This window comes from Eleutherodactylus coqui, chromosome 2, assembly GCF_035609145.1.
Source record: "Eleutherodactylus coqui strain aEleCoq1 chromosome 2, aEleCoq1.hap1, whole genome shotgun sequence".
NCBI classification, from domain to species: Eukaryota; Metazoa; Chordata; class Amphibia; order Anura; family Eleutherodactylidae; genus Eleutherodactylus; species Eleutherodactylus coqui.
The window spans coordinates 173,944,258-173,969,625 of record NC_089838.1 but is presented as its reverse complement, the minus strand read 5'-3'; the positions used below and the strand labels follow the sequence as shown (position 1 = coordinate 173,969,625).

Here is a 25,368-nt window from a genome sequence, read left to right as displayed (position 1 = left end):
CTACTGCGTCTCAGAACTGATTTGACTTGGGGCTAGATCCAGAAGCAACAATTGGGGTTCCCCATTTTTCACCTTGTAATCCCACCAATCTGGATCTGGTCTTCACTGTAGGAACCCTTAGACGGTTACCTTAGAAGTAGTCTCAGTTAAGAGGTAGCTGATGCACTTGATCAGGTTTTCCTTAAAGCATTACTAGAGGGTGTAGTTGTAGAACAGAGATGGATTCGGGGCAGGTGGAATACTTTTACAATGTAGATCAGACCAAGGGTTAGGGTAGGCAGCAGACAAGGGTAAGTGTAGTCAAATAACAAACCAAAGATAGGATTGGAGAGGTCCAGAAAGCTGGGTGGTTCAGACATGGATGAAATGCTAGGAGATCAGGCAAAACCACACTTATACCTTTACAAAAGTATAAAGACTGATTGCTCAGGCACCTGCTGATGGGTGGAGTAGCATTAAATAGCTTAGAACCTATCAGGATTGGTTGGGAATTGGAAAGCAGGATGCGCGCTGGCCTTTTAACAAAGTGGTAGGTGTGTGTGCACCCTGGGAGGATGAGGAAACTAACAGGAGATGTGGCATGTATCACAGAAAAACACAAGGAACACAGTGCTGTCCATGTCTGATGACAGGCGGTAGGGAACTCCAGTGGTCATGACCTGCAGCCATAACTTTACTCCTGGTGCCCCACAATGCTGTCAAACTACACTATGAATGTTTCCATGACCCTTCTACTTTTGAACTCCATTATATCTCAAGTTTGCTTTTATTCAAGGTCTAGTGGAATGTGGGAGATGAGAGGTCTACTTGGCTGTTTCCGTAACTTCCATAGAATTTGTATGAACCAGCAGTGTATAGGCTGACTACTGCTCCTAACATACGTATCTGCATTTACTTGATTATTGTATGTGTGTTCATGTAATATTAGCACCAAATGCATACTTGTTGTACTTGTTACAGGTGGTAACCACAGGCAGTCCTGTACTTGATTTTGAAAAAACACCCAGTAGCTTTGACATTCAGATTTACATGAAGGATAACACAAATACTACCAATTTGCAGATCTTAACTGTGCAGCTCACCAATGTTAATGAACCTCCAGTGTTTCTCGACAACCTTGCAAATCAAGGTGAGTATTAGCCAGAATCAAAGTCTTTGTTACTTGACCGCACAGATTTGCTGAAATTAAAATGTGGCCAAAGTTTATATAGAAAAATCAACCAAAGTCCATGCACTTTGAGCATCACATGACTGTAGAGAGTATTCACACATGGTGGTAAGGGTGCTGTAGAGAACTGTAAGGCCTTTTCTACGGCAATTAGAGCATGCCGTGGTTTCTTTAACGCTGCGAAATTCCGCTGTGGAATTCCGCAGCGTGAACATTGAGCTATTAGGTTCAATAGAACCTAATAGATGCGGAGTAACGCAGTGGATTTCCGCTGCCTTTCACGTGATAGAAATCCGGCCGTGGGAATTAGTCCTAAAAATTACTGCACTGTAGCAAATGTGTACATGTGGTATTGTTACAGTTTTTGCGTAGCACAGTGCTGATTTTGGCTCTCTACCAGAACTGATAAAATGGGGCATATTTACTGATGCTGTCTAAAAATTAGACTACATTGATTTAAAATGTACCAGATTTATCACAGTGGCTCTGCTGAATGGTAAGTCTGTCAAATCCTTAGACAGTCTAGTCTAACTTTATACCACCTATTAGTTGGCTTAGCTTATGCCAAAAATTGCAGCACAATGTTATATTTAGGTCATGCTCCCTTTTCCGCAAAGTAATGCCCCTTTTGTCAGACTAGTTGTAAAAATGTGTCCGAAAGTGTCTAAAACACATAGTAAATGTAACATGAAGCATTTTCAATAGTAAATCTGGCCCACTATATTTTGCCTAGTTCAGGGCTTGAAAGGGTAAGGCCTCCTGCAAACGGTCAGGTTAGATCCCGTTACGAGTATTCTTGCAGCGGGATGCGACCTGTGCCCCTGCAGTTATCCAGCGCTCACCTCCTCCCGGAGTCTCGCTCTGCTCTGTGCCGGCTGTTGCACAGCCGCGCTTGCGCAGACCAGAGCTGGCGTGTCACCGATCATTATCTTGACATGCTCCTTACAGGGATGTGGACTTTCTGCAGGAAATCTCCAGATCCTGTCCCTTTGCGTAGTCTCCAATAGCAACCCCTAGCAACATGCAGATAGTATTTCCAAAGAGGGGTACCAGAACTAATAAGCAGATGCTTGGTCATACTGTACAAATCAGAGATCAGAGATACCAGATTCAAATGTACAGTCAGGAAATGCTTTAGGGCAACTCTAAAGCAGCAGATAACAAACACCTTCACAAATGAGTGAGATGCAAAAAACTGCATGGTCAGACAAGGTATGGAAGTTCTGAGAAAGTTATGTACTCATGGGTGATCAGCCATGGGTTGGGCACTGACCAGATGACATAAGCTTCTCCCATTTAAGAAGTAGCAGAGCTTGCACAAGCCACTATGGAGAGGCTGATGGTGGCAGTGGTGAAACAGGTAGAGGAATGTCAGTGGCATAGGTATGTGCAACATTAAAGGGTTTTTCTGGGACTTTTCCTATTATTGGCCTGTGCTGAGCATAGGTCATCAATTGACCAACTGTGGTCTACTGCTCAGCATCCCTGCTAAATCAGCTGATCTCCTGGCTCACTGTCAGTAGGACAACACAAATAGCACTGTCCATATTGCAGTGTACCGGGTTGGTGCTGCAGACACAGCAGCCATTGAATCCAGTGAAAGCTGTGCCTGTAGTGCCCACCTGGGCTGCTGCAATGTTGACAGCGCTATTAGCAATAAGCTGATCAGCGGAAATCCCAAGTGGCTGACCCCCACCAATCAACTATTGATGATCTACAGTATCCTAAGAATAGGTCATCAATAGTAAAAGTCCTGGACAACACCTTTAAGAGCCCAGCTATAGAATATGACTGCATGATCAGACTACACAGGTTCCATTTGTAGTCTGAACTATGGCAACTCATATATCTGTATATAAATTGTAGACACAAAACACTAGGAGCTTTCAAATTGATCTTTTATTATGAAACTTCTAGTTTCATAAAGTCTTAAAATTGTGATACTCATAAATCTGAAAATACAAGACAATCTTTTCAGCAAGGATCAGCATAGAAGGATATTTTGTTCTGTTTGATAATGTACCAATCTTTCACATTCTTTTACATTATTGAAAGAGTCAATAATAATCAATTATGTCCTGTAGTTGTAATGATTTACATAGAAGAAGGAATGCCAAGCAGAGAAATTTTTAAGATTCTAGCATCTGATCCTGAGGATGTCACAAATAGGCTACAGGTTAGTATTCTGAATCTCATGAATTACACATGTGTGATCTGGTGGGAAAATACGTTTAATTTTACCTCTACAAACAAATTATGCTCTCAAACTTAGTGCATAGTGTTAAACCTAGTACATAGTATAATTAAGTTCACAATATTATATTTTGGATTTCTAAATAGTAAATATACAGTATAGTCAGTATACATATCATGTATATGGCATATGTGACACTGACCGCTACTAACACTAATATATTTTGCAGTTCTCACTGATACCTGCTTCAGCTCCATTTACTGTCTCCCCAAATGGTATAATACTGTCTACGAAAACATTTGATTACGAGACTGATCCACGCAGGTAAACCTGTATAATTCATTATATCACCAAGATAGCAACAGATGGCTATTTCATTTGGCGCTAAAATTTGAAATTTCCTATAGAAATGATGTATTAAGGTCTGCTAATAGCTTGTACTTTTACGCTCCACTGAGTTCCATCACAGGCTTCAGACTGGGTTACCAAAAATTGCATGCAGATGGAAACCTGAGCAGAACCATAGACTTCTATAGCTGAAGCTGGCTCAGAGCCCAATAACGTCTTTGTTTGAGCAGGGCTGCATTCATTTCCAGCATTTGTACTGATAAGTATAACATGGTGGCAGAAGCGTAACTTGAAGCTTCTGGGCCGCAATGCAAAACCTGTAACAGGGCTCCCAACTATAAGGACTCAGTCACACGGGCGCATCGGCGCCCGTGTTACTGCAGGTAGTGGACGGCCGTACCTGAAGACGGACGTCTCTCTGCAGCGCCGGAGGAAAGAAAATGTGACCGGCTTCATCAGAGCTGCAGAGAGACGTCCGACTTCAGGTACGGCCGTCTTCTAACTGTCAGTCACACGGGCGCATCGGCGGCAGTGTACGGGTGCTGGGCCCGGGTCAACCGCATCCCCTATAGTTACTCCCCAGCATGGTGGACTTATATTAGCCCCCTATACACATATTTAGGATTTGATGAGGATCTAGGTGCAGATTCTGCACCTAAATACCTAAGAAATCAAATGACATTCTGCATCCAATGCAAGTGAATGGGTCTTTGTAACCGCATTCCATTGCAACTGAAAAAAATCTGGGAAGATTTTTGGTCATTTCATCGAGAAAAAAAAAAACTGCATAAATAAATCACATGCTACGTATTTCCATGGATTCCATGCAGAAAAACTGAGGGTTAGCCCTATTGGATGACAATGAGACTTTTCATGCGGACATCAATGGTACATCTGAGGTAGGAATTTGAGTGTCAGCATTGGGTTTCTGTCACAGACCTTCTTGTAAAATATACATAGGGGAATCTGTTGCATGTGATCATACTTAAGGAGATACAGATTATACAGTGATCCGTGGTACAAATATTTGACCACTGTGGATCTCCCCTGAGGACCAAGGATTAGAGAAGTGACTGTAATGTAAATTAGTGTAGGTATTAGGAAGTTTTAAAGAGTTTATGTTGTTAGTTCTGATGAATAGACCCAAGGTCAGGCCTGGATTTATGGCCGCAATATGGGCATCATGGTTTGTGATTAATATAAAGAGGTTAGTTTATGTATTTAAAGTCATAGGAGTTTAAAAAAATTGTTTTTTTTTCATTAGTTACCAACTAACTGTGACTGTAACAGATTCAGGAGGATTATCTGTAAATGGAAGTTTGGTAGTCATGATAACGAACATCAATGATGAAACGCCGTACTTCACTATGTACGTATGTTGAAATTTTTAAATGTAAATACATGGACATAAATTATACCTTGCATATGTCTTACTTATCGGATTTTTTTTTTGAAGATTCTGTGAACAGGCTATGGGTAGATTCTAAAGAACTATGACATCTAACTTTAGCATACAGTACTAGTTTGTGTGGATTAAGGCCGCTCTCCCACAGCCCGCTTTTTACAGCATTTAGCTCACTAAACACTGTAAAATACCTTCATTGGTTTCAATGAGTCTTCTCAGAACAGTGTTCGAACACAGCGTTTCTAACACCGCAATTTTTGAGCGCTGTCTGCTTTATTTTCGGGCGTTTAAGAGTTTTAAAATGTGATGCATTGCCCATTAAAATAAATGGGGAGCGTTTTCAGCGCTGTCAAAAATGCGGTAGAACACTGTGTACAGCGTTTTACCACGTTTTTGAATTCAGCATTCTATGCCACCGGGACAGAAAGTGAAAGTGGTTACATCATCGGCTTGCTTTGCCTGTGATGTTACTGGGCTAAAAGCACAGTAACAACACTGGCAAACGCTCACACTGAACGCTGTACAAAGCGGTTCTGCCATAGTAAATACGCTGTGTGAGAATGGCCTAAGGGTTTGTTGGAAAAACAATGGCTTTATGTCATAATCTGGAATCTAGGTAATGTTCTATGATATATGGTGGATTTATAAAGTAATGACTAATACCATGTTGAAGAACCTATATACTGCATATCTCAAGTCATCCTATACATAAAAGTAATTGAGGACTAATATTTATCACAAGTAACATGTATTTTATTTATTTCAGGAGCACTAGAACATTTTCCATTCTTGAGGAAATTAACCCAGGGCCTATAAATGTCACAATAACTGCTAAGGATCCAGATGATGATGGTTTTATAAGCACACTGTACTATAGCATCAATACACCAAACCAGTACTTCTCAATAAATGAATGTATGATGAGTATAATCACATTTTATAGATTTAGATACCGGTATATACTTTGTGACTTCTGTTTTTAGCTAATACTATGATTATGCATTTAGAGTCATTGTAAGAATTATTGTATAGATCCATAGTAACTAAGTATCGTAATTCAGATATTTTATAATCTAATAATTCAGTTCTTTTAAAGGGTTTGCCTCATAAGGACAATCCATGTCCATATATCCTATTAGACCCACATTGACATCATAGAGAGAGCTCTTATGTCTTTCACTGAAGATAGAGAGGTCCTGCTTTGATTATCCATGGACACTGAGAAAGCATTTGACAGGGTGCAGTGGGACTTCTTGCACCTGGTTCGAGAACAGGCGGGGCTGGGCTTGGCTACAGTAATGCAGATCTTGACTTTATATTCATAGAAACATAGTATTTAAGGCCGAATGAAGGCAATGTCCATCTAGTTCAGCCTGTTTATCCTCCTATGTTGTTGATCCAGAGGAAGGCAAAAAACCCCAAGAGGCAGGAGCCAATTAGCCCATTTAGGGGAAAATTCCTTCACGACTCCCTAATGGCCATCAGACTAATCCCTGGATCAACCCCTAATAGTTCCTACCTGCCTGCATACCCGGATTAACAATTAATCTAAGACTTATATCTTGTAATATCCTTCCCCTCTAGAAAGACATCAAGTCCCCTTTTAAACTCCTCTATGGATTTTGCCATCACCACATCTCAGATGGCGTAGGTTAGGGTCAATGGATGCCTTTCCCTTCCATTTACCATTAATAATGGTAAAAGACAGGGTTTCTCACTTGCCATGGAGCGCTTAGTGAGGACCCTATGGGCAAATAGCTCCATTCAGGAGGTAGTGGTGGATAACTATGTTCACAGACTGGCCATCTATGCAGATGACCTATTAATCTATACCTCTAACCATGAGATTAGTTTCCGTTATATATTATCTGAATTCCATGTGTTCGGTGATCTCAGCAACTATTAAGTCAACAAACACAAGTCTGAAGTTTTAATCATAAACAATGTAAATCAACTGCAGCACTCACATGGAATCAGTCCAATCCAGTTTCTGTTGTTAGGTCCGGATCACAACCTCATAGTCATCAGAATTACAAAGTGTAGACCAGGCAGCATCAGATGAGTTTTCAAAATAGTTTTCAAACCTTTATTCCTCCATTAAAAGAAGACCAGCGACGTATCGGCCACTGCTTTGGCCTTTTTCAAGCATGAAGTTTTAATCATAACTGTACCATCGGGAATTCTAGATAGAAAGTATATCCCATTTAAATAGACCCCCGTGCTTTATCATACTTGGACACAACAATACCTCCTGACTATGGAAATATCTTTAACGTGAACTTCTCCCCCTTTTAGAGACGATTAGAAAGAAAGAGAAACAAGTTATCACTTTCATGGTTTGGGAGGATTCATTTCCTGAAAATGAATGTTCAGCCACGGATGCTCTACTTATTTCAAGCTCTTCCTGTCTACATTCCTAGGTCATTTTTCCAACAACTGAAATCTATTTATCAATTTTGTATGGGCAGGATTGAACACAGATTAGGCTATACACATCTGATCAAGCCCAGATCAGATGGAAATCCATCCAAGCCCCTTCTCTCCAGGGATGTTTAAATATCTTTTCTGACCTTTATAGAATGGATGAATTAATGTTCAAGGACCTAGAGCAGACAGATTTTTTCCTTCGGCTCTGGACTCCCTGGATCTTGCTTAGAGTCAGACTCTCTCTCTCTTAGTGGCTCTCTGAGTTATATTAAGGCCTTTTTTTCTAGCTTAGATTGCTCAGTTATTCTCTTCACTGTTCGCTTTCTCTTAATCAGAGTCCTTTTACACAGGAAGACTTGTTGGGCATAGATGCCGAACAGGTCGTCCCAGTGATAACCGTTCCTGTGCTTTTACACAGGAATGAGCATCGCTGAGTGAATAGAGGTGAAGCAGGTGGGGGATTGTTCCAGCCTGCCCGCCTCCATTCAAAGTAAGCAGAGAGAACGTAACAAAAGATGAGAAGTAAATGAATTCGTTGCTCAGTCACAGCATGCATGCACTTTCACTGAACGGGGTAATAATTCGTTCACATTCTCATATCTAGCGGGAATCTAAACGATTTATTGCCCCATGTAAAAAGTGCCTTACTTTTTAGTTTGTCCTTCTTGCCTCCCATCTCTGTATACCTGTTCTTTCTAATTCATAAAAACACTTTTAGTTCTAATGCAAAACGTTTGGTACCGTGTTAGGCAGTAGAGCAAAATGTGATTGTTTCCAGCAAGAGAAACCAGGTAATCTTGTAGATATGACCTTTTAATGGCTAACAAAAATACATGATGTTAATGCGAGCTTTCGAACCAACGCAGGGTTCTGCTTCAGGCTTAAATGAAATAGATCCGAAGAGGCATGCATATTTATACGCACATACCTCTGACAAGGCACAGACGTGGATGTGAATAATTTGCACTTAAAAGAATACTACAACAGAAATACAAACATCTTTAAATAGTCACTGATAAGGGAGTGAAGATTTTATGGTCCCTGAATTAGTGTTGGGGGGTCACCGGGCCAGCAACCTTATCTGTGCTTTAGATTTCTCATATTTCCCATTCACGCATGAATCCTCATGAAGAATTTAGCCCTCTATTGAAAGTGTCAAAAGTTGTTATAAATTTATATTCCCAAATTCCTCTATGGCTTTGTGACTTAATATTGCCTTTCAGTATCATAACTTTCATATCTTCTATGTCAAGTCTGTGACTAGTAAAGTGCTCCCCCACAGGGAATTCTGCCTTTCTTTGTTTAATTGTGTGACAATGTATAAATATGCATACCTCTTCTGATCTATTTCTTTTAAGCCTGAAGCTGAACCCTGCGTTGGTTCCAAAGCTCGCTATAACATCGTGTATTTTTGTTAGCCATTAAAAGGTATCATATCTACAAGATTAGGTGGTTTCTGTTGCTGGAAACAATTACACTTTTAGTTCTATCACATGCTTTATTAATGTGTGTGTGTGTGTGTGTGTATATATATATATATATATATATATGTATATATATATATATCCCATCCAAATCAGTTTTATTTAGCCTGATTAAGAGGCCATAGAAGACCCAAAAGCTTGCTGTAACATCATGTATTTTTGTTAACCATTAAAAGGTATCATATCTACAAGATTAGTTGATTTCTCTTATTGAAAATAATCACACTATGCTTTATTAATATACAAAAGAGATACTTTTCTTGGCTTGTGGTATCATTACAACGTTCACGTCTTTTCTGTTTTGCAAATAAAAGTGATTGAACCATACAGAGAAGTCTTTGTGAGATGCCTTTTATGATTTATATTTATTGCATAGTTTGAAAGTAGTGGAACAGAGTTCCCCAACCTTTTGTACCTTGCGAGTCACATCCATTAAAATCCACATTAAATTAAAAAATGAAGGAGAGACATATTTCCAATGTAGCAAAGTTTAACTTGTTTGTGATAACTTTCTGCAACAAGTTCAAATTCAAAGAAGCTTTATTGGCAGGACCAAATACACATTAGCATTGCCAAAGCAAGTGAAGAACTGTGATTGAGGGATAGGGATGAAGGATTGAGATTGAGGTTTTCAGGGATAGGGATGGATAGTGGGTGTAGGAGTCCATGACATATCATGCTCTTCTCGGTCTATAGCAGGCACTAGCATATTGTGCTGCTGTGGCCACTGTGTTTTCCTCTTTCCCCAGCAGGATGTAGAGTTTCTCTTCCTCCTCCATGGAACTGAAGTCTGGGAAGAGATCAAGGAGTCTCCTGAAGTGAGTGTCCCTCACTGTTGAGTCTTTGGGGAATTGCAGCAGGAAGTGAGCCTCATCTTCCATGGCCTTCTGGCTGCACTGTTGGCAGAATCTACTCTCCCTGAGCTTCTAGTTCTGTTTGTGATGCCCTAATTCTAATTCAATGGCTAGGTTGTGGGTCAGTTTATACCGGCTCAGGATCTGTCACTCTCTGGGATTTGGTAGCATTTCCAGATATGGTGCCAGTCCCTCTGTAGAGCCTATCAGTTTCAGCGATGTTATTATATCATTCCTCCCTTCACTGATATAATCCTCTTGGCTCTTGTTTATTTACTTTATTTCAGTTTTTGTGAGGTGATGCTGATTGCTAGTTTGGAGTAATGGCATTGCACAGGACGATTATTGTTCAGAATCGTTCAAATTCCCGCGCTTACATAGGATTTTGAACTATAATTATCCCATATAAATGCATGCAGGGACTGAACGAGAATCATTCACTTCTGTACAACTGTCTGCTTACAGTGAATGGAGGCGAACAGGAGGAGAATGCTACCCGGCACGCTTAGCCTCCATGCAGGCAGTGATGTGAGCAATGCCAGCGATGCTCATTCCAGTGTAACAGCACACGAGGGAGCTTCACTGGAATGAGCTGGGGAGCATTGTTTGCCTGACAGCTCACCCTGTGTAAATGAACCATAAGTTACCTTATCTTTACCTTATTAAAAAACTATTGTTCCCATATCTTAACACAACAAAACCCTTTGTAAAGCAATTAAAAGGGTAAACAAATTGTGACATAGAAAGTTATCATAGTAATGCGTCAAAACTCAAGTTAAAGTGCTGCATATGTATTTGTGGAAAAAAATTGGTTAATTTTAGTCTTATGCCGACATGCTGATGACACCACCATGCTTGTGGAAAGTGAAAGGGACCAGGAATACCTTATTCAACGAGTGCAAAAGGAAAGTGAACACACGGGAGGGTATCTCAACAGCAAGAAAGCGAAAGTCATGACCACGGTAGGCAACTATACAGTGAACGTAAAAATTAACAGCAAAGACGTCGTGAAGATTTCATCTTCCTTGGATCCAAAATCAATTGCAATGGGCAATCTGGACCGAGATCAAGAGACGGATTACACTTGGTAGGAAAGCAATGCAAGGAATGAAAAAGATCTGGAAAAGCAAGGATATTAGCATTGCAACAAAAACCAGACGGGCCAATGCAATAATTGTCTTTCCCATAATGACATATGGTTGCGAAAGTTGGATGCTCAGAAAAACAGACAGAAGGAAAATTGATGCATTTGAACTATAGTGCTGGAGGAGAATGCTACGGATACCTTGGACTGCCATGACAATGAACAAGGTAGTGTTAGATCATGTCAAACTGAAAATATCACTGGAGGGCAAGATCATCAAACAGCGACTCTCTTTTTTTGGACACGTGATGCGCGCTAACTCACTGGAAACAGTACTGATGCTTGGCAAAATTAGTGGAAAGAGAAGATCAGAACGACAAAGAACAACATGGCTAGATACAATCAAGGCACCACGAACATGTCAATCGTGGAACTGAAAGAAGCCGCAAAAGACAAAAATGCGTGGAGAACATTGATCCATGGAGTAACCGATAAGCGGATGCAACTGAACAGATAATCAAAAAAAAGTATTATGCCATCCAAATTGGTATTATTCAGTGGATAGGACATGTCTATAATAATCTAAACTGACAGTGAATATGGTTATAACCCAGCACTCACATAGAGAGCCACATAGCATGGGCTCATGAGCCATGGGTTGGGGACCACTGTAGTAGATTGTATAAGCTGAAGAACAGTTTACAACTTGTTTGAATTAATCTCTTATGGCCCTTTTACGATTATCTTCAGAATCGTTAATATTCCCATGTTCACATGGGAATTTGAAAGATAATTGTCCCGTGTAAACGCATGCACTGAACGAGAGTTGTTGAGTCATTCAGTTTGTGCATGCAGAAAACGGAACGACGAGCCATTGAGTATAAAAAGCAGTCGTTTAGTTCTGAACTGTCTGTCTACTTACTGTGAATGGAGTTTGTTGGGGGTGAACTTTCTCTAGCCATCCCACCTCCATTCCATCAGCGCTGTGAGTGATACCAACAATACTCGCTCCTGTGTAACAGCACAAGAGCGAGCATCACTGGGACGCACTGTCGGGCATCTTTTGCCCCAACAGCTCTTCCCGTCTGAAAGGACCCTTAGCTACTTGTATGTACACATTTAGGTTAGTGCTACATAATAACACAGCATTCCCATAACCTGCTGTAAAATAACCGCATTAGGGGGAGAAACTGTGTCACAGTGGTCTTATTGTCATATTTTAGTCTTTTTATAGATTCATGTTGAGGATTGTGTTTTTAAGGATTCATTTTCAAAAGATCAAAATAGAAACTATACAGGATGAATGATGTCAACTTACCATTGTATACAGGTCTTTTCATTTCCATTTTTCTTGCTTCACATTTCAGTGACAGGAGGAATTCAGGTCGCCAAGAGAATAGACGTTGATGATGCTACCCTCTGGTTTACCCGTGCTGTAACTCTAGAAATCAAAGTGACTGACCTTCCAAGTGGAGGGCACGAAAACTACACGACTATCATCATAAATATTCAGGATATAAATGATAACCCCCCAACCTGTGACCGATATGCATTCAGGTAATAACCAATCTTTATTGGCACTTATCATTTCCTTGCTGTCATTTGTCTTTTCTGATATATTTGATGCAGTTTACTTATGATGCATATAAATGCGCACTAAGTAAAAATGGAAAGAAATACAATCAAAGTCTTTATTCACAGAATGATAAACAGAACAAATAATCTAGAATGGTAAGAAACATAATCTTATTCATGCATCCATAGCCTCTAAGCATAGGCTGTGCTGGCATGGTGCAGATGGCATTCACTTGTTAGTTGTAGCACAAGTTTCATATTTCCATTTGTACCCATATAATCTAGGACTTTGCTTATAGTCAGACAATCACAGTCGTTTATTGTAGAAGCCATACTATATCCTACTCAGAAGCCATACTATATCCTACTCAGCACATCAAGGAGAAGCCCTTGATTTCTGTTGACGCACAAGTCACATCTTAGGCCTCGTGTCAACAGGCAGGAGCCCACCCTGATTTGCAGCATGAGGACATTGCGGACACGTACGGGTCGTCTGGCGTCCCCTCTGTGCATGTGGGCAGGCTCGCCGGCCGGCATGCGCCCTGCACATGTGCAGTGGAGATTTTTTTTTAAAATCTCCTGCTTTCCCGTTGGACCCACAGCACACCCAGAGTGACAGTTCCTGGTGTGCCGCAGATCGGACGGCTTCCACTGACTTCAATGAAAGCCGCCCCCGTGGGTCCCGCATCAAAACGTAGCATGCTGCAGTTTGTTTTCCGGACCGCATGGTCCGGAAAACAAATCTGCGTGCTTTAGTTAAGCTGCAGGTGCCCATGAATTGCTTATGGGCAGCTTGAATTCCGTATCATCTGCGTGGGTACATCATGCGGATCCCAGAATTCAAACCTGCCCGTGGACATAAGCCCTAAATCAGGATAAAGGTTCCAGGCACCTTGTCAGGTTCATAGGCGAGCTCCTGCCCAATGTACTCTCAAGCCCATCTTACATACTATATACAAAAATTATCTACATTGCTATGTGCACATAGACATTCGATTGTTCATTCATGCTGACTCATCTTAATATTTGCCTGACTATGTTGTCTTATCAAATATGGGCCAGATACCTGGAGAAGTCACAAGACAGCTAAGCAATAATTAAAGCCCCTTTTGTATGGGACAATTGTTATGTAAATCGCTAGTTAGTTTGATTATTGTGCAGTATAAACGCATGCCGTGAAAGATTGATCAGCAATAAATGGCTGATCGGATCTTTCATGTAGACCATAAAATCATCATTGGTCTGCCACTGAATCTTCTGTTTAAATAGCCAGTAGTTCATTTATGAATGACTGCTTGTTTACTGTGAATGGAGCTTGGCAGGTCAAAGCAATCTCTGGCCCCACATCACCTCTATTCACTGAGTGATGATTGCTCCTATGTAAAGGCACAGGAGTGATCATCGATGGAACAGCTGTCAGGCACTTCAGTACCCAATAGTCCTCACAGATAAAAGGGGCTTAAGACCTATTGTTCTAGATAGACCCTATTTTAAATGCATTGTCAATAAACTGACTACTAAGCAACAAATAACTTTTACAAACAGAAACTTTTACAGCAAATGTCACTTTAGCTTCCAAAATACAATATGGAGGACATACATACAAAATCACCAATAAATCTGCATAGTACTGCGCTGCTAAACCATATCAGCTGCCTCTATTTAAATAATAAAAGCCATGCTGAGCATTTCTCCCAGCCAAAGGAATTGCAGGCTGCAGCGTATATATGTCGCACTCGGCTGTGTGAATGGGCGAGAAAATGTTCATGCATTTTTTCTCGTTCATGTGTAAAGTCACAGCGCTCATGTGAATGAGGCCTTAAACATATCACAGCCTACTGCAATGTATAGTCCATGACGATCCACCTGTAATCAAAGTTGAGCATTTCAATTATCAATTTATTGTTTTAACAGCACTACTGTACCTGAAACTGCCGTAAAGGACACTCTCATTATGGATCTCAGTATTGCAAACTGCAAGGATATTGATGTTGAGCCCATAAACAAAGCATTCAACTTTACTGGACTTTCTGGGCTTGGGAGCAATGAACGATTCCAACTCAGTCCTGCAGGATCTGGAAAAATAGTGGTTTGTATTTTTCTGAATTTGTTTATCGGATACTAAAAAAATCATGTGACAGATAATTTCACATCATCACAGGTCCCACAGCTTTCCTAGATTCCTGAGTTGCAAATCTATATATAAAGGCAAAAGCCCTCACTGACTGACTGACTGACTCGCTACAAATTCTCTAACTTCCCGATGTCGTACAAGTGTGAAATTTGACACGGGCATGCTTTAGGTCCTACATAGGAAAAGTAAAGGGGTCACAACTTGATTATTCAATGCTAAGTGCAAAAGTATGTGAACCCCTATGTAATGAAACTAATAATACACCTCTGAACCGCACAAACATGAAATTTGCATTGACTATTCTTTACATCCTAATAGGAAAAGTAAAAGGGTTGCAACTTCAATATTCAATTCTAATTGTGAAAAACTGTGAAAATCTGCGATATATGACAGTTCTTTTCTCAGAAACCATAAAGCCTAGGAAAATGATGTATATACTAAGAAGAATCTACCTCACCTCAAATTGTATATACTGAGGAGTATCTAACTGACCTCTGTGTGTATATACTGAGGAGAATCTACCTCACCTCTAATTGCATATACTGAGGAGAATCTACCTCACCTCTAATTGCATATACTGAGGAAAATCTACCTCCCCTCTATGTGTATATACTGAGCCGAATTTACCTCACCGCTATGTGTATATACTGAGAACAATCTAACTGACCTATATGTGCATATATGGAAAGGCTGTAAAGTATATAAGGAGGTGGCCATGGACTGCAGGGATGGAGCATGCTTTTAAGGCTAAGAAGGGGCTGCAACCTCCAGTCTGGGGTTAAATTTGAATAAAAAGGGGCATTATCTTTAAGGGTAAAAAGTAAGGAGAATGAGAGGGGTGGTACATTCTGCAGAGGGACATTGGTACATGCAGTCTGAGGAGAATCGAACGTTCCTCTATGTGTATACATATTGTATTCCTCTGAAGTAACCATGTCTTCATAAAATCTTCTGTGTGAACAACAGATAAACACCTGTACCAAATTAACTCAGGCAAAGCCTCGTATATTAGCTAGCATACCTATACAGTGATGGATGCTCCTTGAGCCTCTCTGTAATTATATTGGCTATCAAACTGTTTTTGCAGAAAAAGATAGAACTTAGAAATGGAAGAATTTTAAGAAATTTTTGGCTATATTTTCTTTAAGTGTAGACAACTTTTTTTGGATTTTTTATATTGAACAATAAGATCTGGTATAGCACTAGTGAATTATTGTAAGGTTGTATGTGTATTTGGAGCATGGACAGTTATCTTATGCTGTAGATTTTTCCTGTGTTTAGTTCATCCTATTAAGAACTATAATTTTTTCCTTCAGTTGATAGGTAATTTGGACTTTGAAGACCCCAACAATTTAGCTGTAGACAATGAATATAGTTTAAAAGTTGGAGTGGAGGACATAGCCTTTCCAAATTACAAAAGTAAGTAAGGATTTTTTCTGGTCTTGTATATTTTGTCTATGAACTGCAAAACAATCAATGCTCTGTTTGTTTTGTTTTTTAATTTTCAGAGAATATTTATGTGTATATTAAAACTACTCCAGTAGATGAATATCCTCCAGTATTCAACAGTTCTTCATATGTGTTCAATGTGTCTGAGCTCGCCACACGTGAGTAACTTAATACCGCTGCAGAAATGTATTGGACTACATCAAATATAATAACGTGAATTAACTGCATAAAAATACATGTCAGGAATGCTTAGCAGACTGATGCATAAATTAAAGATTATAGGCAGGGCATTATATTTCTTAAAGGGGAAGTATTCCCTAATACATACAGCGATGTGATAATAGAGCATGGAAGCTGTGAGTAATTTTCTGCCTTCTCTGACACAGATGAATTTGCATTCTGCTGATTGATTTGCAAACGATCAGCTTGTATAAAAAAGGATTGCAGTAATCAGAATGTAGAAGGGAACTGCCATTTATGTTTCCGATTATAAAACTGTAGGTTTAGTAAAGGTGACCTTCATTTTAAATGGGTTGTCCGACCAAGAACACATTTTTTTAAGTTAAAAGGGTTTTGTCATTAGAAAAAAAAAATCAATACTTACCTATTGCTCCCCAGGCATTTTTCTTACTGCATCTTCTCCTTACCGATCTTCGCCTGGCTCCTCTAGTCACCTCACCTCAAGCCGTTCGGATCATTTTCTTCCTGTTTTGGAGCGTTCATTAGCTGCAGTTCACTTCCTGCAGAGCAGTGAATGCTGTGAGTTATGTAGCATTCACTGCCCAGCAGGGAATGACGAAAAATAGGCAGCCTGCTTTAGCACGCATGCGCGATCTCTTGCTGCTAGTGTTTCATATAGTCGCAGTAAAGCAGGCTGCCGAGCATTCGGCGTTCCCTGCTAGGTAGTGAACGCTATGTCACTAGTAATGTAGTGTACATTGCCCTGCAGGAAGCAGAATGCCGGCAATGTACGCTTCGTCACAGGAAGAGGAGGATCCAGCTGGCTGGAGGTGACGGGAACGGGGGACTAGAGGAGCCAGGAGAAGATCGGTTAGGTAAAGATCTGGTAAGGAGACTGCCTGGAGAAGAATAATTAGGTATAGAATTTTTTTTTAATGACAGAACGCCTTTAAGGAACCTGCTAAGAATAGAAAACAGAAAACATTATGAGCGTTATGAAATTTTCTCCTGTCCCTTGTCACCATGTGATATCACTTAATGTTTAGTATCCTTCTAATAGCAATTAAAATCAGAACTTTATTGGGTTATGGTATGAAACATACTTATGGCTGTCATTAAAAACACAGGCCACTCCAAAGGCTCACATGTGGTGCCTATCAGGCTCTACTATGTAGATTCTATGTATATAGATTTATCCGTATTACTGCTACAGTAGTGTAGCCGAGAGGGATTTATGGTTTCAGTTGCAGACTAGAAACTAATATATAAAGATAAGCTGTGGCGGTTACTGCATGTTCAAAATCATAAAAGTTCCTCCCAGCATGTTTCACCAAGAACCTAAACCCTAACTCCCTGATGATACCTCTTTGGTAACCAATAAGTTCTGATTTTAAGTGTTAGGAACACTTTAATTTCTGCTGTGTTGCCAATAGGCAAACTCTTCTTGTCAAAGCTAATGCTCTGGCTATCCCTAGGGTCCTTGATTGTTCTTCCAATAGCAGTCACAAACATTACTTCTCTGTGGATGTTAGCATGGCCTACTGCCATTGGACTCATCATTGTGATTTGTTTTTATAAATGTGCTCTATGTATCCACAAATAGGGTCTGAGGTAGAAATAAAAGGCTAATTTGAGACTCAAATGATATATTTAGATTTTCTATTGTCATGTATAATCTCAGTGTTGTATATAAAATAATGTATATGTTATTGTCGTTGCAGCTGGGACGGTAATTGGTTCCGTATATGCTACAGATAAAGACTACCCCTTTATAGGGATCACTTACACAATTGACAGTAATGACGGCACTTTAGGTGCCAATAGAATTTTTTGGTTAGATCCAAATACTGGGGCACTGAAACTTTCCTATTATGCAGATTATGAAACTACTCCAAAATACACATTCACTGTGAGAGCTACGGATTCTGCATCAAAAGTTTCTACGGCCTTGGTAAGCATCATTAGATTTTAAGTACATTTATAACCAATAAAAACACTGGGGAAGACTGTGCAAAATCAGTGCACAGGAAAAGTGGAGGAGATTCCTATGACAACCAACACATTTATTCTTCCTTTCATTTGTCATTTAATTTATGGTAAATGAGAGATGTAGGCTGCTTTCATGTTAACACATGTATGTATGTTTGTATCTAATATATACACATCTTAGGGCTTCGACAGACGAATGTATGTGCAAATACGTTCACCACAACGGAGCGTATTTGCACATGAACAAGGGTTGTATGCAGGGTCACACCCTTCCTCCTCCTCTTTTTAACCTGCCATAGACTTCTAAGGCAGCTTTCTGCGTAACATGAAAGATAGGGCAAGTCCTATCCAGGAATAATGAAAACAAAGATCTGGTACCGTGTTAGCCAGTAGAGCAAAATGTGATTGTTCTCAGTAAGAGAAACGACGTAGTCTTGTAGATATGATACCTTTTAATGGCTAACAAAAATACATGATGTAATAATAGCGAGCTTTCGTACCAACGCAGGGTACTTCTTCCGGCTAATGGATTGGATCTGAAGAGGCATGCATATTTATACACACTTATAACATACATACTTATGGCAAGGCACAGATATGGATGTGATTGGTTCGCACTTAAAAGGAATTCTGCAACAGCAGACAAACTTTTTTTGTCTAGGCATTGATAGCGGAGTGAAAGTTTTATGGTCCCTAAATTACTGTTGGAGGGGGGGAGGTCATCAGGCTTGACTTTCTACAAGAGATACACAAACATTTTTAGCTAAGCGCTGATAAGGGAGTGAAAGTTTATGGTCCCTGAATTACTGTTGATGGGGGTCTTATCTGTGCAATCAAGTCTCACACTTCCCATTCACGCATAAATCCTGGGGAATAATTTAACCCAGTATTCAGCGTGTCAAAGGTTGTTATCAATTTATATTCCCAAATTCTTCTGTGGTTTTGTGACTTGAAACCACCCTTCAATATCAAAACTCTCATATCTCCTATGTCATGTCCATGGTTAGAGAAGTGTTCGGCCACAGGTAATTCTCTTTTTCTGTGTTCAATTGTATGGCGATGAGATCTCATCCTGGCTTTCAGTTTCTGTCCTGTTTCCCCAACATAAAAACCCCCAACAGTACATTTACTGCACATGATCAGGTACACAACATTGGACGAGGAACACGTAAATGTCCCTGGGATCTTATAGTCCTGCTGTGTGTTGGGGATCCGTATCCTGTCCGTAGTCAGTATATGTGAGCAGGTCTTACAGCTCCTTACATTACAGGGATAAGTTCCTTTTTGTGTGTCAGAGGGTAGTGCACTCCTGATTATAAAGTTCCTCAAGTTAGGAGGTTGCCTGTAACACAGAAGCGGAGGGTCCAGGAATATGGTTTTCAGACGGTCATCGTTGTGCAGGGTATGGTGGAGTTTTCTTGCGGTTTTCGTTAGTACCTCTAGTTGCGGATTGTAGGTCACTACTAGAGGCACACGATTGTTTCTTTCCTTCTCCTTCTATTGGAGTAGTTGATTTCTGGGTATCCTGGTGGCTCTGGTGATTTGGTCATCAATTGAGGTGGGATGGTAGCCCTGATTTATAAATGTTCTTTTAAGATGGTACAAATGTTCCTCTCTGTCCGTTGGGTTGGAGCAGATCCGGTTGTATCTGATGGCCTGGCTGTAGACAATGGACTTTTTGATGTGTTTAGGATGGAAACTGTCCCATCTGAGGTATGTGGGCCGATCAATCGGTTTTCGGTATAGGGATGTCTGTATTGAGTTGTTTGAAATTTTTATGGTGGTGTCCAAAAAGTTGATTTCTGTATGCGAGTAGCTTAATGTCAGTTTTATGGTGGGGTGGAATGCATTGAATCTTTCATGGAATTTTATTAATTCTTGTTCGGTGTTGGTCCAGATGATTATGATGTCATCAATGTAGCGGAAGTAGGCCAATGGTTTGCTGGGGCAAGAGGCCAGAAAGTCACTCTCCAGTTTTGCCATAAAAAGGTTGGCATATTGCGGTGCCATTTTACTGCCCATGGCAGTCCCTGTGAGTTGCAGGAATTTCTCTTTGCCAAAGGAGAAATAATTGTGTGTGAGAATGAATCTTGTGAGTTGCAGCACTGCATCAGAGGCGACCCCATTGGCCTCAAGGTGCGCCTGGCAGGCAGTCAGTCCATCCTCGTGTGGGATGTTGGAATATAAGGATTCCACATCCATAGTGGCCAGGATGGTGCCATTGGGGAGGGGACCTACGGTTGACAGTTTGTTCAGTAGGTCCGTGGTGTCTTGCAGGTAGCTGGTTGTGTTTCTCACCAGTGGTTTGAGGATGCCTTCCACCCATCCCGAGATTCCTTCAGTGAGGGTTCCCACACCTGAGATAATCGGCCTTCCTGGGTTGCCAGCTTTGTGTAGTTTTGGAAGCATGTAGAATGTTCCCACCTTGGGGTCCTCCGGTATCAAGTCCAGAAGTTTTGTGGAGCCCACAGACAGGCTTCTAATGACCCTTCTCAATTCCCTCACATATTTCTGAGTCGGGTCTTGATTCAGTTTGGTGTAGTATCTGGTGTCCGTCAGCTGTCTGTTTGCTTCCTTTTTGTAGTCCGATGTGTTCATGAGGACTATAGCACCACCCTTATCTGCAGGCTTAATGGTGATTTCCTTGTTGCTCTTAAGAGCATGGATGGCCCTTCTTTCCTGCATATTGATATTAAATGTTTCACTTCCATGCTTGTCCAGTATAGTGGATTGCACCGCATGCCTAAAGGTGTCTATGTATTTGTCCAAAGTGCGATTCCGGCCAGGAGGGGGTGTCCAGTCAGACTTCTTTTTGGCCCCAAGTTTATCCTGTGTTTGTGTGCTTGAAAGGACTGTGTCCTCTTTATCATGAAAGAATTCTTTCAGTCTAAGTCTTCTGAAATATTCCTCCATGTCACTACAAAGTTCTGTTTTGTCAAGTGTTTTAGTGGGACAGAATGAAAGTCCCCTGGAGAGGACACTGAGCTCCACATTACTGGGGTTGTGAGATGACAGATTGATAACACAGCTGGCTTTACCTTTGTCCGTGTCCCGTTGGGGGTTCTGTTCCCTCCTGCCAGACTCGGGGTGCTCCTGATCCGTGTTTGGGTACAGGCCTGCTCTGAGTCGAAGTCTCTGGAGTTTCTTTTCCTTGTTCTGAATAAGGCAGCATCGTAGTGTTGTATAAAAGTGTTGCATTTCCAGGTTCATGTCCTCTGTAAGTGTATTTCTTAAAGTTTGTATGTCCATAAGGGCCTTATTCTTGTTGCTGTAGAAGACATGGATAAGGTGATTCCGCAGTCTCTCAGAAGTCCTGTAGCAAAGACGTTGTGCATAACGAGTGTTGTAAGTGTGCAGAGTTGGGTTCTTTAGGCAAAGTCCTTTGGGAATTAGATGTTCCTTCTTGCATCTGGTTAGAAAGAAAATGTCGCTGTCCAGTTGTGCCAACTTCTTCAGAAGATGTTTCAGTTCCATTTTTGTACGGTACATTCTGGTATCCTCCATTAGGTATAATGAAAACAAAGATCTGGTACCGTGTTAGCCAGTAGAGCAAAATGTGATTGTTCTCAGTAAGAGAAACGACGTAGTCTTGTAGATATGATACCTTTTAATGGCTAACAAAAATACATGATGTAATAATAGCGAGCTTTCGTACCAACGCAGGGTACCTCTACCGGCTAATGGATTGGATCTGAAGAGGCATGCATATTTATACACACTTATAACATACATACTTATGGCAAGGCACAGATATGGATGTGATTGGTTTGCACTTAAAAGGAATTCTGCAACAGCAGACAAACTTTTTTTGTCTAGGCATTGATAGCGGAGTGAAAGTTTTATGGTCCCTAAATTACTGTTGGAGGGGGGGTGGTCATCAGGCTTGACTTTCTACAAGAGATACACAAACATTTTTAGCTAAGCGCTGATAAGGGAGTGAAAGTTTATGGTCCCTGAATTACTGTTGATGGGGGTCTTATCTGTGCAATCAAGTCTCACACTTCCCATTCACGCATAAATCCTGGGGAATAATTTAACCCAGTATTCAGCGTGTCAAAGGTTGTTATCAATTTATATTCCCAAATTCTTCTGTGGTTTTGTGACTTGAAACCACCCTTCAATATCAAAACTCTCATATCTCCTATGTCATGTCCATGGTTAGAGAAGTGTTCGGCCACAGGTAATTCTCTTTTTCTGTGTTCAATTGTATGGCGATGAAATCTCATCCTGGCTTTCAGTTTCTGTCCTGAAAAAAAGTCCATTGTCTACAGCCAGGCCATCAGATACAACCGGATCCGCTCCAACCCAACGGACAGAGAGGAACATTTGTACCATCTTAAAAGAACATTTATAAATCAGGGCTACCATCCCACCTCAATTGATGACCAAATCACCAGAGCCACCAGGATACCCAGAAATCAACTACTCCAATAGAAGGAGAAGGAAAGAAACAATCGTGTGCCTCTAGTAGTGACCTACAATCCGCAACTAGAGGTACTAAGGAAAACCGCAAGAAAACTCCACCATACCCTGCACAACGATGACCGTCTGAAAACCATATTCCCGGACCCTCCGCTTCTGTGTTACAGGCAACCTCCTAACTTGAGGAACTTTATAATCAGGAGTGCACTACCCTCTGACACACAAAAAGGAACTTATCCCTGTAATGTAAGGAGCTATAAGACCTGTTCACATATACTGACTACGGACAGGATACGGATCCCCAACACACAGCAGGACTATAAGATCCCAGGGACATTTACGTGTTAATCGTCCAATGTTGTGTACCTGATCATGTGCAGTAAATGTACTGTTGGGGGTTTTTATGTTGGGGAAACAGGACAGAAACTGAAAGCCAGGATGAGATCTCATCGCCATACAATTGAACACAGAAAAAGAGAATTACCTGTGGCCGAACACTTCTCTAACCATGGACATGACATAGGAGATATGAGAGTTTTGATATTGAAGGGTGGTTTCAAGTCACAAAACCACAGAAGAATTTGGGAATATAAATTGATAACAACCTTTGACACGCTGAATACTGGGTTAAATTATTCCCCAGGATTTATGCGTGAATGGGAAGTGTGAGACTTGATTGCACAGATAAGACCCCCATCAACAGTAATTCAGGGACCATAAACTTTCACTCCCTTATCAGCGCTTAGCTAAAAATGTTTGTGTATCTCTTGTAGAAAGTCAAGCCTGATGACCTCCCCCCCTCCAACAGTAATTTAGGGACCATAAAACTTTCACTCCGCTATCAATGCCTAGACAAAAAAAGTTTGTCTGCTGTTGCAGAATTCCTTTTAAGTGCGAACCAATCACATCCATATCTGTGCCTTGCTATAAGTATGTATGTTATAAGTGTGTATAAATATGCATGCCTCTTCAGATCCAATCCATTAGCCGGAAGAAGTACCCTGCGTTGGTACGAAAGCTCGCTATTATTACATCATGTATTTTTGTTAGCCATTAAAAGGTATCATATCTACAAGACTACGTTGTTTCTCTTACTGAGAACAATCACATTTTTCGATCCAGGAATTGCACGCAAGAAAGACGCTCATGGAACTGAACGGTGTTGCGTGTGCTGCTGAGAAATGTTGTACTACTGTGCTTCTAGCAGCACAGCACTCTCAGGGTTAATGATTGAGCTGGCTGGGGGTGGTTCTTCCTGCTAGCCAATCTCCTGGGTCTGTGCTTACATATAAACCCAGCTCCTGGTCAGTCTCTGCCTGGTGTTCAAGGTGAGCAGTCATGAATCCTTGTCTGTTTTCTGTGTGATGTGTGTCTTGCTGGTTCATGTCCGTTTATTTTCTGTCAGTTTTGTGTTCGCTTGCTGTGTGACCTGCAATCTCTGTCCTGTTGCAGCGTGCTGTGTGAACTCTGTCCGGTTCTGCTGGACTCCTGGTTAGTGTAGGGACTAGCAGTATAACCAGGAGCCGTGAAGTGGCCTGCTAGCTTTCATGTTTTGTACAAAATGTCAACTAATGCCTGGTATTTATATTCAGCTTCCTATCTGTTACTAGTGGTTACATTTTGGCTGTTGTATACTGTGTATTCTGGCTCTGTGTGTCCTGTTGTTCAGTCCCTGTCATGTGGCATGTGAATGTGTCCTGTTCTGGTGTGTGGCTCCTAGGATCAGCCTCGGCCCAGATCCAAGGACGGCTGGGCTGCCCTTATTGGGGCAATGTCCCCGCTTAGGTAGGGCACTGTCATCCCCCTTGTAGCACAGGGTCAGTTGCTTGAAACCTGTGTGACCCGTGTGCGTACCAAGTCCCCTTTAGTCGCGATCGTGTGGGCCCCGTGCTTAGTTTGCCCACACGATCGTAACTGATTGAAATCAATAAGTTAAACAGACGAGTGCATGTGTAAATTCGCTTGCTGCTACAGAGCGTATTTGTGAATGAACAAGTCAAAATTTTTATTATTCTTTACCTCGCGGTATTGCGCAAAGTAAAAAAAAAAAACAGAAAGACAGTTCCATAATAATATTGCGTAAGAATCAATCAAATCAAAACAAAGCCATCAAAACAGTTTTGTGGGCGTGATTTTCATGCTCACAAAATGTGACAAAATCACAGTAGTTTGTTTAAGCCCTAACAGTAGAATAAAAAAGTGTAGATATGATTGCAATTAAATTTGTTTTATAAATGTACTTATAAACAGTAAAGCCTGAATAAAGTAACATCAAAATACTAACGACCACCTGTCTGTGAGTGAGTGAGTGACTGTGTGAGTTACGTCATGTGATCAGTTACCGGGGCTCTTAGCTATGACCCTGATCACATGATAGTGACGTTATCACAAGTCCTTCATCCCTGTGAAGATTACGGATGGACTATATCTAGAGATGAGCGAACACGTTCGGCCCCGCCCCTTTTTCGCCCGAACACCGAACTTTGCGAACACTTCAGTGTTCGGGCGAAAAAGTTCGGGGGCCGCCGTGGCAGCGCGGGGGGGTGCGGCGGGGAGTGGGGGGGAGAGGGAGAGAGAGAGGGCTCCCCCCTGTTCCCCGCTACTGCCGCCCGCGCCGCCGCGCATCTCCCCGCCCCCCGGCGGCACCCGGACCTT

General features: G+C 41.1%; 1 protein-coding gene across 1 annotated transcript in view; it reads left to right on the top strand.

Annotated features, from left to right (window-relative positions):
* The window catches only part of CDHR3 (cadherin related family member 3), a 107,043-nt gene that overhangs the window by 62,658 nt on the left and 19,017 nt on the right, over window positions 1–25,368 (top strand). The window contains exons 4-13 of the mRNA XM_066589313.1: window positions 961–1,129; window positions 3,253–3,344; window positions 3,592–3,686; window positions 4,975–5,079; window positions 5,882–6,030; window positions 12,332–12,521; window positions 14,454–14,628; window positions 15,990–16,092; window positions 16,182–16,280; window positions 18,024–18,253. Of these exons, the coding sequence (XP_066445410.1) occupies window positions 961–1,129; window positions 3,253–3,344; window positions 3,592–3,686; window positions 4,975–5,079; window positions 5,882–6,030; window positions 12,332–12,521; window positions 14,454–14,628; window positions 15,990–16,092; window positions 16,182–16,280; window positions 18,024–18,253 (1,407 nt within the window). The remainder of the gene's footprint in view (window positions 1–960; window positions 1,130–3,252; window positions 3,345–3,591; window positions 3,687–4,974; window positions 5,080–5,881; window positions 6,031–12,331; window positions 12,522–14,453; window positions 14,629–15,989; window positions 16,093–16,181; window positions 16,281–18,023; window positions 18,254–25,368) is intronic.